At 37.0% G+C, this 15,150-nt stretch overlaps 1 protein-coding gene across 2 annotated transcripts in view; it reads left to right on the top strand.

Moving 5' to 3' along the window:
- Positions 1-15,150, top strand: part of PSMD1 (proteasome 26S subunit, non-ATPase 1) — an 81,512-nt gene that overhangs the window by 60,747 nt on the left and 5,615 nt on the right. For both annotated transcript variants that reach the window (XM_019978454.2, XM_070773877.1), the window contains 5 exons: positions 3,710-3,812; positions 9,346-9,515; positions 11,180-11,272; positions 13,183-13,269; positions 13,838-13,984. In XM_019978454.2, coding sequence (XP_019834013.1) covers positions 3,710-3,812; positions 9,346-9,515; positions 11,180-11,272; positions 13,183-13,269; positions 13,838-13,984 — 600 coding nt within the window. The remainder of the gene's footprint in view (positions 1-3,709; positions 3,813-9,345; positions 9,516-11,179; positions 11,273-13,182; positions 13,270-13,837; positions 13,985-15,150) is intronic.

The raw sequence follows: 15,150 nt of genomic DNA on the forward strand, positions 1-15,150 counted from the left end.
AAAAGCTGTTATACCAGAGGATCAGAACCATTTAACTAGAATAATGTTCTTTTACAGATCTTGAGAGTTATTTTGTCTCCAAAACCAAACTCTTTATGAAGAATCTACTTCTGTTTTTCTTATTAAATGAACTCCACTGTCAGCAGTTACTTGAACATGTATATAGCAAGTAACATACATAGCATCAGATAAAAATATTGAAGTATAAGAATAGGACCTAGTGCTCATCCTTGCCCAATATCATCAAGCCTAAGACCTGCTACAAGGAAGCTTCTCCTACCACTGACAGGTACCCCATTTGGAAGTAGGATCATATTTGGCCAAGTTTGATAAGCTTTTGCAGTTCTAAAATAAATCAGCATCAACTTTTATAAGGTTCATTTTACAGTATAACACATTTGTAAATAGAAATCTATATTACATACTGTTGCCTTAAGTAAGAGGGGATTTAGACACTACAGGTGTTGGTGGTAATATAAAGATAAGGCACAGGCAACTAACGTGAACAAAATTATGCTAATAAAATTGAGGAGGAAGCTAGAAACATGATTTGTTATGTTGATAGGAGGAAATTATAATAGCACTGCCAGGAATATCTTGAAAAAGAAGAAAGATAATTTTCACTTTAGTCACATTAAGTTTGAGATTATAGCAAGTCATTTGGAGATAAGATGAGAACATAGGGAAATAATCAGAACTAAAGAAAAAAATAGGAGCCAGTCCAGATAAATTATGTAAGTCCAGAGCCCTTTATCTGCAATTCCAATTCCAGAAAACTCTAAAAACTAAGAATTTTATTTGTTTTTAAACTCTCATTTGGCTGTAAAATCTAACCTTGTATGAACATGTTTATAGCCTTTATCCCATTTAGTAAAATATTCAGTCATTTTGCTGCTTCAGAAATATTAATTTGGTTAATTATGGGATACTATCCCCATACTCCACTGAGGTTATTGCATAGTTAATGGTGTATGCACCTGTTAACTGTGAATTCTGAATTCCAAAATTCATTTGGCCTCAAGGATTTTGTGGAAGGAATTAAGAGCCCTAGTTGAAGTCATAAGAGCTAATGTATTATTATAAAAAGATAAAAGGGGGCAAGAAAAACCCTCTGAAATTGATCTCTGATGTACAGTTTCATTTCTATATCCTGGAAAACTGAAGGAAAAAAGAGAGACAGAGGAAGAGACACACCTAGGTGATAAGTAACAACAGAAAAGACTTAATGGAATTTTATTCCCTTCTCCCCCCTACCTTTATTTTTCTCTGTGGCATACAAGCATGGGTTATTTTTTTTCCCCGCAACAGTATAAGGTGTGTAGAAATAAAAACATGACGATTATTTAAAATGTAGGAATTTGGAGAGGGTAGACTTTAATCACGGAGAAGGCAATGGCACGCCACTCCAGTACTCTTGCCTGGAGAATCCCATGGATGGAGGAGCCTGGTAGGCTGCAGTCCATGGGGTCGCTAAGAGTCGGACACGACTGAGTGACTTCACTTTCACTTTTCACTTTCATGCATTGGAGAAGGAAATGGCAACCCACTCCAGTGTTCTTGCCTGGAGAATCCCAGGGATGGGGGAGCCTGGTAGGCTACAGTCCATGGGGCCGCACAGAGTCGGACACGACTGACGCTACTTAGCAGCAGCAGCAGACTTTAATCAAGCACAGCAGAAAGCATGGATCACAGCATTGTCTGAAATTTAATTATCTTTTCTTTGAGATTATCATGATATAAAATGGAAAGTTAATATGACTTTCTTCTACAAATTCTAATTTGTTTTCTGTAGGGGCCATATTATTCATACTGATGAAGTTGAGTCAGAAAATCATGATCCTTAGCCATGAAATTCTTTATGAAGAATTGTAATAATGAAAATGAAGTCACTGCTGCATAAATAATAAAATAGAAAAATTTTTAATTGATGAACAAAAACTGGCTTTTTAAGTACTAGTCTACTTAATGTTAATTGGATAAACCTATTATGTATTTGTATTGATTTTTTTTTTAATTCCATCTTTCAGATGTTGCCTTCTTATTTTGGGTGTGATTTTATATTTAAATTTTTCCTTATAATGTACATACAGTGCTTTGTCCAGTGTTTCTTTTTGTAAGTTCATGAACCATTTCATAAACTGTTAGCACATAAAATTTCCATCCTATATAAGGTAATGTAAGTGTTCTTCTAAAATAAGTTCAGAATCAAAGGAATTTGACCTGTTGAACTAGAGTAAAGGCATCAAACCTTAGGATTTTTAAAGCTGGAAGGAAATTTGGTGATGATCTCATCATGCAGGGTTTTATAGTTAGAGAAAGTAAGATGTAGAGAAGTGGCTTGTTAATGGTCATAAGCTGGGTAGTGGCACAGTTAGCTCATTGTTTTCCCCATCACATTCTGTTGCTGCCTATGAATAAGAGTGAGCACCATTTTAAGAAGTATTGTTTTGTTAGAGGTAATAGTCACGGAGGACCGGTGGGATTCTTCTCTGGTATAGTAAGACAGCCGTGCTTATTGAACTATACAATGCCTTTTACACATTGCTTTATGTATATATTACCTCATATGATCCTTAAAACAGCCATGTAGGTGTTACAATCCCTGTAGACATGAAGAAACTGAGACTCAGAAAAGATCAGTATCAAAAAAAAAAAGCTCAGTATCAAGAACTTAGCCAAACAGCTTATTAGAGCAGAGGTATTTACAAGCCAGTGTCGTCTGATCCTGTATTACTCTGTATTATAGCGCAGTGTGGCCTCCCAGACCAAGATAACGGAAGGGAGAAGAGATTCTGAAAGAACATGTAGTGTAGATAAAATCATTATGTTAGGAAACTCAAATTCGGTGTTTTCCGCTTTTGGCAGATTTGGGGAACTCCATAATCATTCCTTCTTGAACAAGCAGGTTTCTTTCTCAGTACCTACCATTTGAAAAGTGCTTGGTGGGAAAAGAAAAGTGTAAGACATGGAAGAAACATAAAATATTTCCTTTATTGTCACATAAAAATCATAGGTACTTTTAACAAGAGCATATATTTTATAAATCCTCTTTTCTAGTTATAAAAGTTAATATATGTTAATTTTAGAAAGTACAGAAAATAATAAAGAAGCAAATAGAAATTACCCATAATCCCTCCCGAAATGTGTCAGCATGTGTGTTCCTTTTTGGTGTGTTCTTTTGGTAAGAGTAATTATTACTCCTCAAAAAGTTAATGTGTGTGCGTAATGAAAATCTGTATTGTATGTGTGAATATAAATCCAAAACATACTCATGCAGCTGCAGTGAAGAGTAGTTTGTTTTAGGGTAGAATGGAAGGACTGTGCCCCATAGAAGCCCTGTAGGTGGATGGTGAGCAGAATAGCCCTAATGCACAGTGCAGCGAAAGCCTGTGTTCACTCACACAGTTTCAGCCTGCTGACTAACAGTGGTGCAGTACAAAATCGCATTCAGCATTCCCCCGAGTCTGAATCATCCACTGTGGAATGAGGATTGAAAACAGAACTGGTGCTCTGATACCAGAAAAGTCGTGACATCTGTGCTTCAACCATGGGACAGGTCTGCCGTCAAATCTGGTCCAGACCCCCCTCTCTTTGCATGTTGTGAATCAGAATTGAGGTTTCATTACCACTTGAGCAGTCTGTTCCCTGCTCTAAAATCACACAGCAAGGGAATAGAATTAGGCTGTAATTCTTTTTCTTGTTCCTTCAGGTGAATCAGTTCAGACAGCTGTATTCCAAAGTCATCAATGATAAACATGATGATGTCATGGCCAAGTTTGGCGCTATTCTGGCCCAGGGCATACTGGACGCAGGTAAATGTTTTTAAATCTTCCACATTTATTTATCTCTTTAAACTAAATCTAATGAAATATCTTTTCTGACTATATGACAAAGTAGAAATTGAGTCTGAGACAAATTATTTCTGGAAAAAATTTGGAATCTGCAGTTCATAGAAATAATTTAGTACAGTTAAGGCTGCAAACTGTCAGGGTTTGAATCCCAGTTACTTTACAGTCCTAGCTATAGTTCCCCTCTTTATGTCTGTTTTCTTGTCTTGTAGAGTCTACCTCATAGTGTTGGGAGGATTAAAAATACATGTAAAGCAATTAAAACCATCCCAGTATCTTAGTAAAGTGTTTGATGAGTGTTGGCTGATTTTTTTCCTTTGATTTTCGTAGTATGTATCAGTTTTAAACAAGTTGACATTGGAAATTTTTTGAGGAAAATAAATTTTAGATAAATTCTAGCAGCCAAATCATCCTAAAGTGAGGTACATGCAATATTTGCCTCATATGCATAGCACATTGTACCGGCTCCTGAATTCATGTTCATCATTACTACGCTATGGTTTGTTTCAAAAGAAATGGGCTGATTTTTCAAGATAGAATGGTGTGTTTTAGGACCTTGGATTTTGGGTTTATTTAGCAGCATACTCTTTAACTGTTTGTTATTATTGGTGATATTTCACTCAGTGAGATTCTTTCTCTAACTGTACCCTAGGCATGTATATAATATATGAATTATACATAAAAATAAAAAATTGTATAATCTTTTTTATTAATCTTTGCTGATTTGGAAGGTAAAAAATAGTATCTCAAGGTTTTCATAGTAATTCTATTATTAGGTGAGCTCTCAAACTTATTAGTTAATTTCTTCTAATAACTGTTAACCATATTTATTACCACTGTTTTATTGGTCAACTAGAAATGTGTTTATATTTCTAGTGAATGAGATCAGGAAAAGAAGCTGAATGTTTTGATACCTTAGGTTTTTTTGGTTAACCTCTTCATATTTTCCACTTGGAGTATTTTTTAGTCATAGCAAGATTTTCAGTGTCCTTATTTTATAATTTTAGGTAATCTCCCTTATAGATGAGGCTTTTTAAAAAATCTGTCTCCTTTCTAATTTGATTGTTTTACCTTTTTCTTGATTAAGGTTATTAGATTTCTCTTCATATTTGTTTATATGCTACTGTTAGTCTTTCTGCCCCCTAGATTATTTTGGCTTGACTCTTATTTGCTTTTCTCTCTCTCTCTCTCTTTTTTTTTTGTAATGTTAGCGCAGTTTTCTAAGTTTCTAAGGCAAATACTCTTCTCTTTTAATCCATTTGTCTAATGGCATTTGTTTTGTTTTAATTTTCCAAGAAGTTGAGAGTTTTCTGCTTAAATTTTTAGTGTTTAAGGTACAGTTTATATTTTTCTCTTTTCTATTTAAAAATAGGTTATTGCAGCTGTATATAAATAAGGAAAATATTCTATGGATACTTCAGATGAAGTAAACCATTTCAGTTCTTGACAATATTGATTCTCTTTTTCCTGTGGTTATAAACATTACAGACATTGACATGCCATAGTTTCTTCCTTCTCATTCTTTGCCACCTTTCAAGGTTTTTATGTTATACTTACATTGTCATTGTTGTTGTTCAGTGATTAAGTCATGTCCAACTCTTTATTACCCCATGAACTGCAGCACGACAGGCTTCCCTGTCCTTCACTGTCTCCCAGAGTTTGCTCACACTCATGTCCATTGAGTTAGTAATGCCATCCATCCATCCATCCTCTGTCATCCCCTTCTGTTGCCCTCAATCTTTCCCAACATCAGAGTCTTTTCCAGTGAGTCAGCTCTTTGCATCAGGTGGCCAAAGTACTGGGATTTCAACTTCAGCATCAGTCCTTACAGTGAATATTCAAGGTTGATTTCCTTTAGGATTGGCTGGTTTGATCACCTTGCTGTCTAAGGGACTCTCAAGAGTTTTCTCCAGCACCACAGTTCAAAAGCATCAGTTCATCAGCATGCAGCCTTCTTTTGGCTTCCCTGGTATCTCTGCTGTTAAAGAATCCACCTACAGTGCAGGTGACCCTGGCGTCGGGAAAATCCCCTGGAGAAGGGAACGCCTACCCACTCCAGTATTCTTCCCTAGAGGATTCCATGGACAGAGAAGCCTGACAGGCTACAGTCCATTTGATTGCAAAGAATTGGACACAATTCTGTGAGTGATTTTCACTTCACACTCTTCACAGCCTTCTTTATGGTCCAACTCTCACATCCGTACATGACTACTGAAAAAACTGTTGCTTTGACTATATGGACCTTTGATAACAAAGTGTTGTCTCTGCTTTTTAATACACTGTCTAGGTTTGTCATAGCTATTCTTCCAAGGAGCAAGCATCTCTTAATTTTGTGGTTGCAGTCACCATCCGCACTGATTTTGGAACCCAAGAAAATGGAATCTGACACTCTTGACATTTTCCACATCTATTTGCCATGAAGTGATAGGATCTGATGCCATGATCTTAGTTTTTTTGAATATTGAGTTTTAAGCCAGCTTTTTCCTTCATCAAAAGGCTCTTTAGTTCCTCTTCACTTTGTGCCATTTAAGTGGCATCATCTGCATATCTGAGGCTGTTGATATTTCTCCCAGCAGTCTTGATTCCAGCTTGTGATTCGTTGTCATGGCTCATAACAAATACATTCTCTTGTGAAATTATAGTTCTCAGTTTAGTCTTAGATTCATGTTTAAATGAATTCTTGCTTACCACCATTTCTTTTTTGCTGCTGCTTTTTCCAGGGTATCTATACTAAGACTTGACACTTAACTGACTGGATTTTGTCAGTCTCTAGTATACATTCAGGTTCACTCTGTGGGTTTTGATAGATGCGTAATGATATGTATCCACCTTTACAGTATGATACAGAATAGTTGTACTGCCTTAAAAATCCTCTGTGCTCTACCTTTTCATCCCTCCCTCCTTCCTATCTCCAGTCCCCTAGCAGCCACTAATCTTTTTTGCTATCTCTTAGCTTTAGTGTTTCCTTTTCCAGAATGTTATACAGTTGGAATCATACAGTGTATAGCCTTTTCAGATTGACTATTTTTGGTAATTGGTTTTTAAATAGGATTTAGAAGTAACGTTTTACCACTCCATAATCTTTTATTTTTTCTTTTAGCTGCTTTGTTTTGAATTTTATGATTTTACATTTCAACCCTTTACTCATTCATTCATTGGATTTTTACTAAATCAGAGTCATTTGTTAAGGAATTGGGGAGAGAACAATTCTTTATTTTAGCTTTATTCTGCCATCTCTACTAGAAGTCCTCTCTGTGTTTTCCCCTCCTTCCTCTTTGAACCCCTCTCTCCTTCTGCCACTTTTTTTGTGTCTGTTTGATCTGTGATGAGCCAATTAAATTTTGGTGCTTCTTTCCATTTCTTTTTAGTGTTATTAAAAGTTCTGTAGTGCCATGTTCACTATTAGGAGCATAAAATTATTTCCTTTCCCTTTTTCACTTTGCTTTAGAAAAAATTTTGGTACTGTGATTTGTCTCAGAAGTTAATGGTAATAGAGAAAATCCGGAGAGGGAAACTTCAAAGAAGTGAGTGAAGTTGAAGTTTATGAGAACTCATTCAATGATTTAGTCTCTTCATGGAGAAAAGCTGGAGATTAAGAAAGTTTATAGTTGAAGTTTATAAAACTGTGCAAATACTATCAGTAAAATAAACTTTCCCTTGTTTTATATTAATCTCACACTGTTAGAACAAAAGGCAGGTTTAGTTTCTAAGTCTGAAGAAGATAGATTTCATTGAAATAAAAGGAAATTCCGCTTCAAAACAGGTCAAATATCACATTCTCTAGGAAGCCTTTCCTTCCCTTCTACCCTCTTCAGCCTCTGCCATGGGTTAGGTGGGCCTAGCTTTATGTCTGTCATAATACTTTTATGCCTTATTTTAATTATCAAATTATCCATCTTCACTAGATTGGAGCTGCTTGGAATCTTTTTCAGCATTTTGTTCAGAATTCTCAATCCGTAGTAAGCATTCTGTGAATGTGAGGTCAGAATGGGGAGGAATATAAGCCAACAGTAAAAGTAGAACTCATTCCTGTTGGAAAAATACATTTAAAGTATACCTGATTTTTTCTAGGTAAAATTGTAAATGAAATATCTGTAAAGGAGTAACGAAAAAATCTAGGTTATTTGGTTGAACAGTAGAACCCTGATTCTTACAAAAAATTAAAATGCTTTTTGGTTTAAGTTTGTACTCACTTCCTGATTCCAAGCAAAATGTGAAGACATCTGTGAGATACTGAGATGAAGTGGAATCAAACAATGGAGATCCACAATTGGAATTCAGATTAGGATGTTGACTAGGCGCAAACAAGCCCTGTTTTCATAGGCTGCATTATATGAAGTACAAAGTTCACATCTTGAGTTCTGGGGTCCAACACTAACACTGTGACTGTAGACCAGAGGCTGCAACACAGTAGCCCGTGGGCCACATCTGCCTTAAACACGTGTTTTTGCCTGCCTAGCAAAATCTGCAAATACTTGTCAGAAATCCAGATTCAAGTGCACTTTTAAAAACAAAATTACATGATGACCATGGACCTACACCCCGAGTAACATGTCCTCTTTAAATATGATACGAACTTTTCCGTTTGCTTCAACCGTACTGCTTTCTCATTTGTTTACCTGACCTGTCCTAAAGACATTCATGTTTGCAACCTCCAGAGCATCCTAGAATCTCAGCCTTATGAGGGCCTGTAAAGATGTAGCTAACTGACACTTGGACCTTAGTTCTTTCTTTACTGGCTTTCAAACTGTATTTCTCTATACTCCCTCAGGGGATAGTCTAGGAGACATGGCAGCTGGTAGATTAATAGGTCAGGTTCAAGCCCAAAATCTCTTCTAATTTAATAGAATTAGCTCTGATTTGTTTTATATATTATGCTTCCTCCAAAAATTTTTTAAATCAAATCAAGGATTCGATATTAAAATTTTTCTTCTTTCATGGTAGTGCTCTAGTGCAGATGGTCAGATTCAAACTCTCATTTTGCCAATGGGGCAAAAAAAACCTTTTAGAGGTAAAATGATTTGTATAAGATCACAAGCCTAGTTAATCTTGGTGCTACCTGCGTTCAGACAATACTAAAGCAGAAAGACAAAAAGAAGCAAACAGTATCTACCTCTTGTCTTATGCTGTTGTATGACATGTACTAAAATTTTACTTTTAGTTTGTACATTAAAAGCCAGTGTACAATATAAATTAATATTTAATTTAACGTACAAGTTCCGATTCCTTCAGGCTTAGTTTTTTAAAAATGCCTAGTGTATGTTTGTGTGTATGTATGTGTGTGTGTGTGTGTGTGTAAAGAAGTTTTCGATTACCCTGAGTCCAACATTTCCTTTTGGAGACCCTTGATAGATCACTGGCTAATTCCAGTGACTTCATATTAGATTTTATGAACTATACTCTCAAACTAATCACCAAATTCTTTTCTAGTGCAGTACTTAGAAATTGTAGTTTGCTCTGCTAGATTCATGTTCATGATTTCTGTCCTTTTCTGCAGGTGGACATAATGTCACGATCTCCTTGCAGTCCAGAACTGGACACACCCATATGCCTTCTGTGGTTGGCGTCCTTGTCTTTACCCAGTTCTGGTTCTGGTTTCCTCTTTCACACTTCCTGTCATTGGCTTATACCCCTACCTGTGTCATTGGCCTGAACAAAGACTTAAAGGTATGTTTGCAAGAGCTCAGTTTTATAGAATATCTTTACTATATCCTGTTCGCCACCCACTCCTGAGGATTTTCATGAAAATCTTAAAGATTAGTTGGCATCTTATTAATAAAATATTTTCCCCTCAGACTGAGTCACCTTACTGAGAGGAGTGTGTTGGTGGAAGTTTTGAAAATTAAGTCTCTTTACTAACAGTGTAACCTTGGGTAAATCAGTTAAGAAATGGTGAGAGGGGGCAAAGGCTTTATAATCATTGATGAATTTTATTTAATATTGAACGTCTGTGAGAGCTTTTGTAGGATTTCATGCAGATAAATGACATGGTGAGATTTGCAGTTTAGAAACATCATTCTCCTATCAGTGGAAATTTGTTACAATGCTGTTGCAACCGTCTGGGCAAGGGAGACCTAAACTAAACCTTACTAAGAAAGGAAGGTTAGAGACAGGGGTATGTTCCACTGTTATGCAATGCTAGAGTGTTTGCTGGAGGAAAGGATTGTTACTAAGGGAAAACCAGATAGGTAGATGTCCCTTTGGTAGTGACAAAACAGGACCAGGGAGGTGAGGAGCCAGGGGCAGTGATAGAATGAAACTAGTCACATAAGTCAAAGACTTAAGGTGATGCATTCCCTGTCATCACACTGTTTTGGAGTGGAACGAGGCAGGGGTCGTGGTTTCACTTGTGTCTTTCTCAGTCCTTTGGCCCAGTGATTCACTTTCTTGGTCTTCCATCCTCTCAGAGGCTTTCTGACCTTTAAATAACTCTTACATTTGGTCATCACTGTTGTTAAAATATTCTTTAAGTTTTCAAGGTGGAAAAATTTTAGGTAAAAAAATGACAGATAAAGATTGAGTGTTTCACTGGATTGATTTTTTTTTTCTTCAGTATAGCTGTATAGCCAATTAATTGTCTTGTAAATGTTTCAGTATTAACTACTTGTATATATATATCGAGCAGTTTGCTCTCTTAGAGCAAGAATCTTTTGGTTTCCCAATCTCTAACATTGTGGTTAAACATACAGTGTAATCTTAGGGACTTCTTCCTCCGGCACACAGTTTTGTGATCTCTATATCCATTCCTTACAATGAAAGTGGGATGGAAAAGACAAGGTTGCTTGTCCTAGTAAATGTCGTGCTTATTACCATTCCCTATCAATGCAAATTGGGTAAAAGAGAAAATTTCAGACTAGAGAACTTTAAACCTGGTCACCAAGTAATGCAAAGCCAACTTTTCCATTAGGCTCATGCTAGACTCTGTAGTGTAAGGACGGGACGTGGAAGTTAGGTGTGCAGATTAGATAATCAGATGATACTACAAAAAAGGTAACAGTTGATCTGATGCTCACACCATGACTGGGACTTAACCCTCTGAAGCAGGGTGCATGGTAAAATGAAAAATGAAAGGGATGCCTGTTCAAAGGCACAGAGCTTCAAGAAAGTATAGGAACCACAGTGGTTCTATAAAGCACCTCAAAACTAACTCAGTGAAAGAAGACAGATGCCTTTAAGGGAAGTGTGGTAACATAATTGAATAGCTGTGTGATTTAATGTGAATTGAAACTTCTGGCATCCCTTTGCATCTGTATGCTTATTTTGAGTATAGAATCCTTAAACCTTGATTTTGATTATTTTAATAAAGGGGAAGAATTCTCTTATTTCTTCAGATGCCGAAAGTTCAATATAAATCAAACTGTAAACCATCAACATTTGCGTATCCTGCCCCTCTGGAAGTACCAAAAGAAAAAGAAAAGGAAAAGGTAGGTTCTTTGTTACTTTGAGCACCATTTGTACCTATATAGGAGCTGCTTAGTGTTTCACTTGGGTTTGTTTTAAATACTGTTATGTTTTAAAGTAGGTATTTTTAAAGTAATACTTCTTATGGTCAAATCCAGCATTACACAAGAGATGGAGTGAAAGCCCTTTTCTCTCCTGGTCATCCAGGTCCCATGTTTCAGGAGTCATAATTTGTGAATCCTCCAAATGTTTTTTCTGCACATGTCAATACTTTTTATACCACAAATCATGTTTTCTACATACTGTTCTGCATCTTACTGCTTTCATTTTAGCGGTTCTTTTAATGTGTATTGATCTCATTTTTTCCAAAGCTGCAGAGCAAGCCCTTCGTGTGTATATTGTTTTACCAGTTCCTTATCTGATAGACATTTAAGGTTATTTCTGATTTATCACTGTTACAGATGAGACTGGGATAGAGTTTTTATACCTGTGTATTTGTGCACTTGTACAAGTATATCTGTAAGTTAGGATCTTAGATGTGGAATTGCTTGATCAAAAGTAATGCAAATTGTTCATTTTTATAAGTATTAACTGAATTTCCTTTCAAAATGGATATAACCGATTTATAGTCCTCCCAATGAGTATAAAGATATTCAGTTAAACTATGGTAAAATTGAGAGCTGTGCTTGTCCCTGTAGTTTTCTCAGTAAAATTATCCTTTATGACACTTCAGGTTTAGGAAAATGACTTTTTCTCTTAAGAGAATATTCCGTATTAGCCAGTTGATTGTTTGCTGTAAATGTTATGGTTGCTGCTGCTGCTGCTAAGTCGCTTCAGTCGTGTCCGACTCTGTGCAACCCATAGACGGCAGCCCACCAGGCTTCCTGTCCCTGGGATTCTCCATGCAAGAACACTGGAGTGGGTTGCCATTTCCTTCTCCAATGCATCAAAGTGAAAAGTGAAAGTGAAGTCGCTCGGTCGTGTTCGACCCTAGCGACCCCATGGACTGCAGCCTACCAGGCTCCTCCATCCATGGAATTTTCTAGGCAAAAGTACTAGAGTGGGGTGCCATTGCCTTCTCCGAATGTTATGGTTAAGTAGGGATAATTACGTAATTGATGAAATTTCCAGGTGGTAGGTGATAGTGTCCTTTGATAATGGCATCTTGTTCATCAGCTGTGTATCTTATTCATCAGCTGTGTTTCAGGGTGCCCCCCTACCTTTGAGTCTAAAACAAGGGCAGCTTTACACAATTACTGCCTAGCCTTTCAAGGTCCCTGTTTCACTTCTGGTTTCAGTGAGACCCATCAAGGATGATAATTCCAGATTAACCACTTAGCCACTGTGGGTTACCATTGTAGGGCATCTAGTCCAGTGAAATAGCTTTACAACCAGGTTTGGAGAAAATTATTGTTTTCCAGTGCTTTCCCTATCAAGTGAAAAAGGATGTGGCACCCAGATCTCTGTCTCAGAAACTTATCGTAGCAAATTAACATCCAAGGTATACTACAGATTTAAATTAAAAAATTTAGAGCTATATTGGACACAAGCCTCTAGCAATTAAAGATTTACCTGATGACTGTAACAGTAAGTTATCCTTATATTCCCAGATTATTTTGTTCTTTTCGATTCTTTACTACCAGGAAACAACAACATTGTAGAACGGAATTCTCACTGGGCTTGTGCGTTTGTGTGTAAGTGAAACTGTTAGTTGCTCAATTGTTGTGACCTTGTGACTATAGCCTGCCAGGCTCTTCTATTCATGGCATTCTCCAGGCAAGAATACTGGACTGGGTTGTCATTCTCTTCTCCAGAGGATCTTCCTGACCCAGGGATTGAACCTGGGTCTCCTGCATTGCAGGCAGATTCTTGACCCTCTGAAGCACCAGGGAAGCCCGTGTATTATAATAGTTTACTCTGTTCACTCCTCTAGGTTTCCACTGCTGTGTTATCTATAACTGCCAAGGCTAAAAAGAAGGAAAAAGAAAAGGAAAAAAAGGAAGAGGAGAAAATGGAAGTGGTGGGTATAACTTTCTGGTGATATGGGTTGATGTAGCTGTCTCTGTCATGGTCCAGATTCTTCCTTAGTTGAACGTTGTTATACCTTGTTCTTGAGTTCTTTAAATAATTATCCTGTTCCAAGCATGGAAACTCATAAAATTTTACTTGAAAGAGACTTTAGAAATTAAACTCATTCGTGGGAATAATAGTAGGGTACAAATCAAGAATGAGTTCTTGGAAGGAATGACAACTAAAATGGGTTTTGAAGGGCAGAGTAGGATTTTCATCAGACAGTGCGGTGATGGTATGAGAAAGAAAAGCCCTTTCAGGCAAAGGCAACATCATTTATTTAAATATCTCTGCTAATGGAAAAATCTTCTTACCCTTTTCAATTAAGTTAAATATCATTCTCACCCCAAGCAGTTACCATCTCTGTCTTCTGAGTCTGGTATCAGTTTGGTTCTATTTCCATTATATCTAATCCTAACTACCTTTTGCACCTGATAGTTGCTCAGTAAATTTATTAAACAATGCTGTAAAACAGAAGTGAACCTTTATGGGACTATATTTTTTTCCCTCCCCCGCAGGATGAAGCAGAGAAAAAGGAAGAAAAAGAGAAGAAAAAAGAACCTGAGCCAAACTTCCAGTTATTGGATAACCCAGCCCGAGTTATGCCTGCCCAGCTTAAGGTCCTAAGCATGCTGGAGACCTGTAGATACCAGCCTTTCAAACCAGTAAGTTACCAATTGCCCTTAGTTATACCAGTAGGATGTTAATCTCTAAGGCAATGGAATCTTTATAGAGAAAGATAAATTGCCCAAATGTTGGAAACAGCTCTCTAGTACTAATAAATCTCTTAGCAAAAGTGAACATACCCTTCCATTCATACAGATTTGGATTCTTGACTTTTGTGTAACCATTCATCTACCAAAGGTTTACATCATAGAGTTACTAATACAGCATAGTGATTAGGACCATGGACTCTGGAGCTGGACATCCTGAGTTTAAATCCTGATTCTACCACTTTCAGCCTGAGTAATCTTAAGCCAAGAACTAATCCTCTCTCCATCAGTTTTCACTACTATAAAATAAGAATTATGATCCCTAACTCATGAGAATGTGATTGAACAACGTAATATACAAGCGTATACAAGCTTGTATACAAGCATATACAGTTAATACACAAGCACAAGAGTGTTCTGTTTTACAATTAGAAAAGGATCTTCATGCCACTTAATTTATTCTAGGGCAGAAAGTTTCGTGTTAGAAACAAATGCTGATCAGAAATTTGAGCATGGTAATGTCTTTCTTTTTTGAGTTCTTATATCTTGCAAATTGGAGAACCATTAGTAGATACACTTAGTACATTCAAATCCTGGACCAATCTGAAATGTCATAGATAAGATTTCTAGATTCTTCTGGAAAAGTAAACCCATTCTCATTGGCTTGACGGTGTTCCCTGCTGGTGGTGACAACTCTTACTCACAATTGTGAGTCAGGGTCTTACCCGACTAGATTATCAGGAAACAAGGGCAGAGGATGGAAGATAGCTGTATTTAATGGAAGAGCTGGAACTGGGTGGAACTGAGTTTATATTGTAGCTCTGCCATGTCTTAGCTGTGTGACAGACAGCTCCTTAAATTGCTTCCTGTTTGTTTCCTCATCTAATAATTGGAATGGTGATATTACCTACCACTCAGGAATATTGTTAAGATTAAATAGGTTGTTATGTGTGAAATACCTAAAACAATATCTTTAAGTGGTAAATCCTCAGTCAGTAGCTATTACTTGGTGATGGTGACAAGTCATTTCTGTGGGTAGCAGCAGTCAGGCCAGGAAGGATAGAACAGTTTGAAGGTCTTCTCCCACCTCCTATTAATCTTGCATTACTGGGACCCAA

The sequence above is a fragment of the Bos indicus genome, chromosome 2 (assembly GCF_029378745.1).
Source record: "Bos indicus isolate NIAB-ARS_2022 breed Sahiwal x Tharparkar chromosome 2, NIAB-ARS_B.indTharparkar_mat_pri_1.0, whole genome shotgun sequence".
Lineage (NCBI taxonomy): Eukaryota > Metazoa > Chordata > Mammalia > Artiodactyla > Bovidae > Bos > Bos indicus.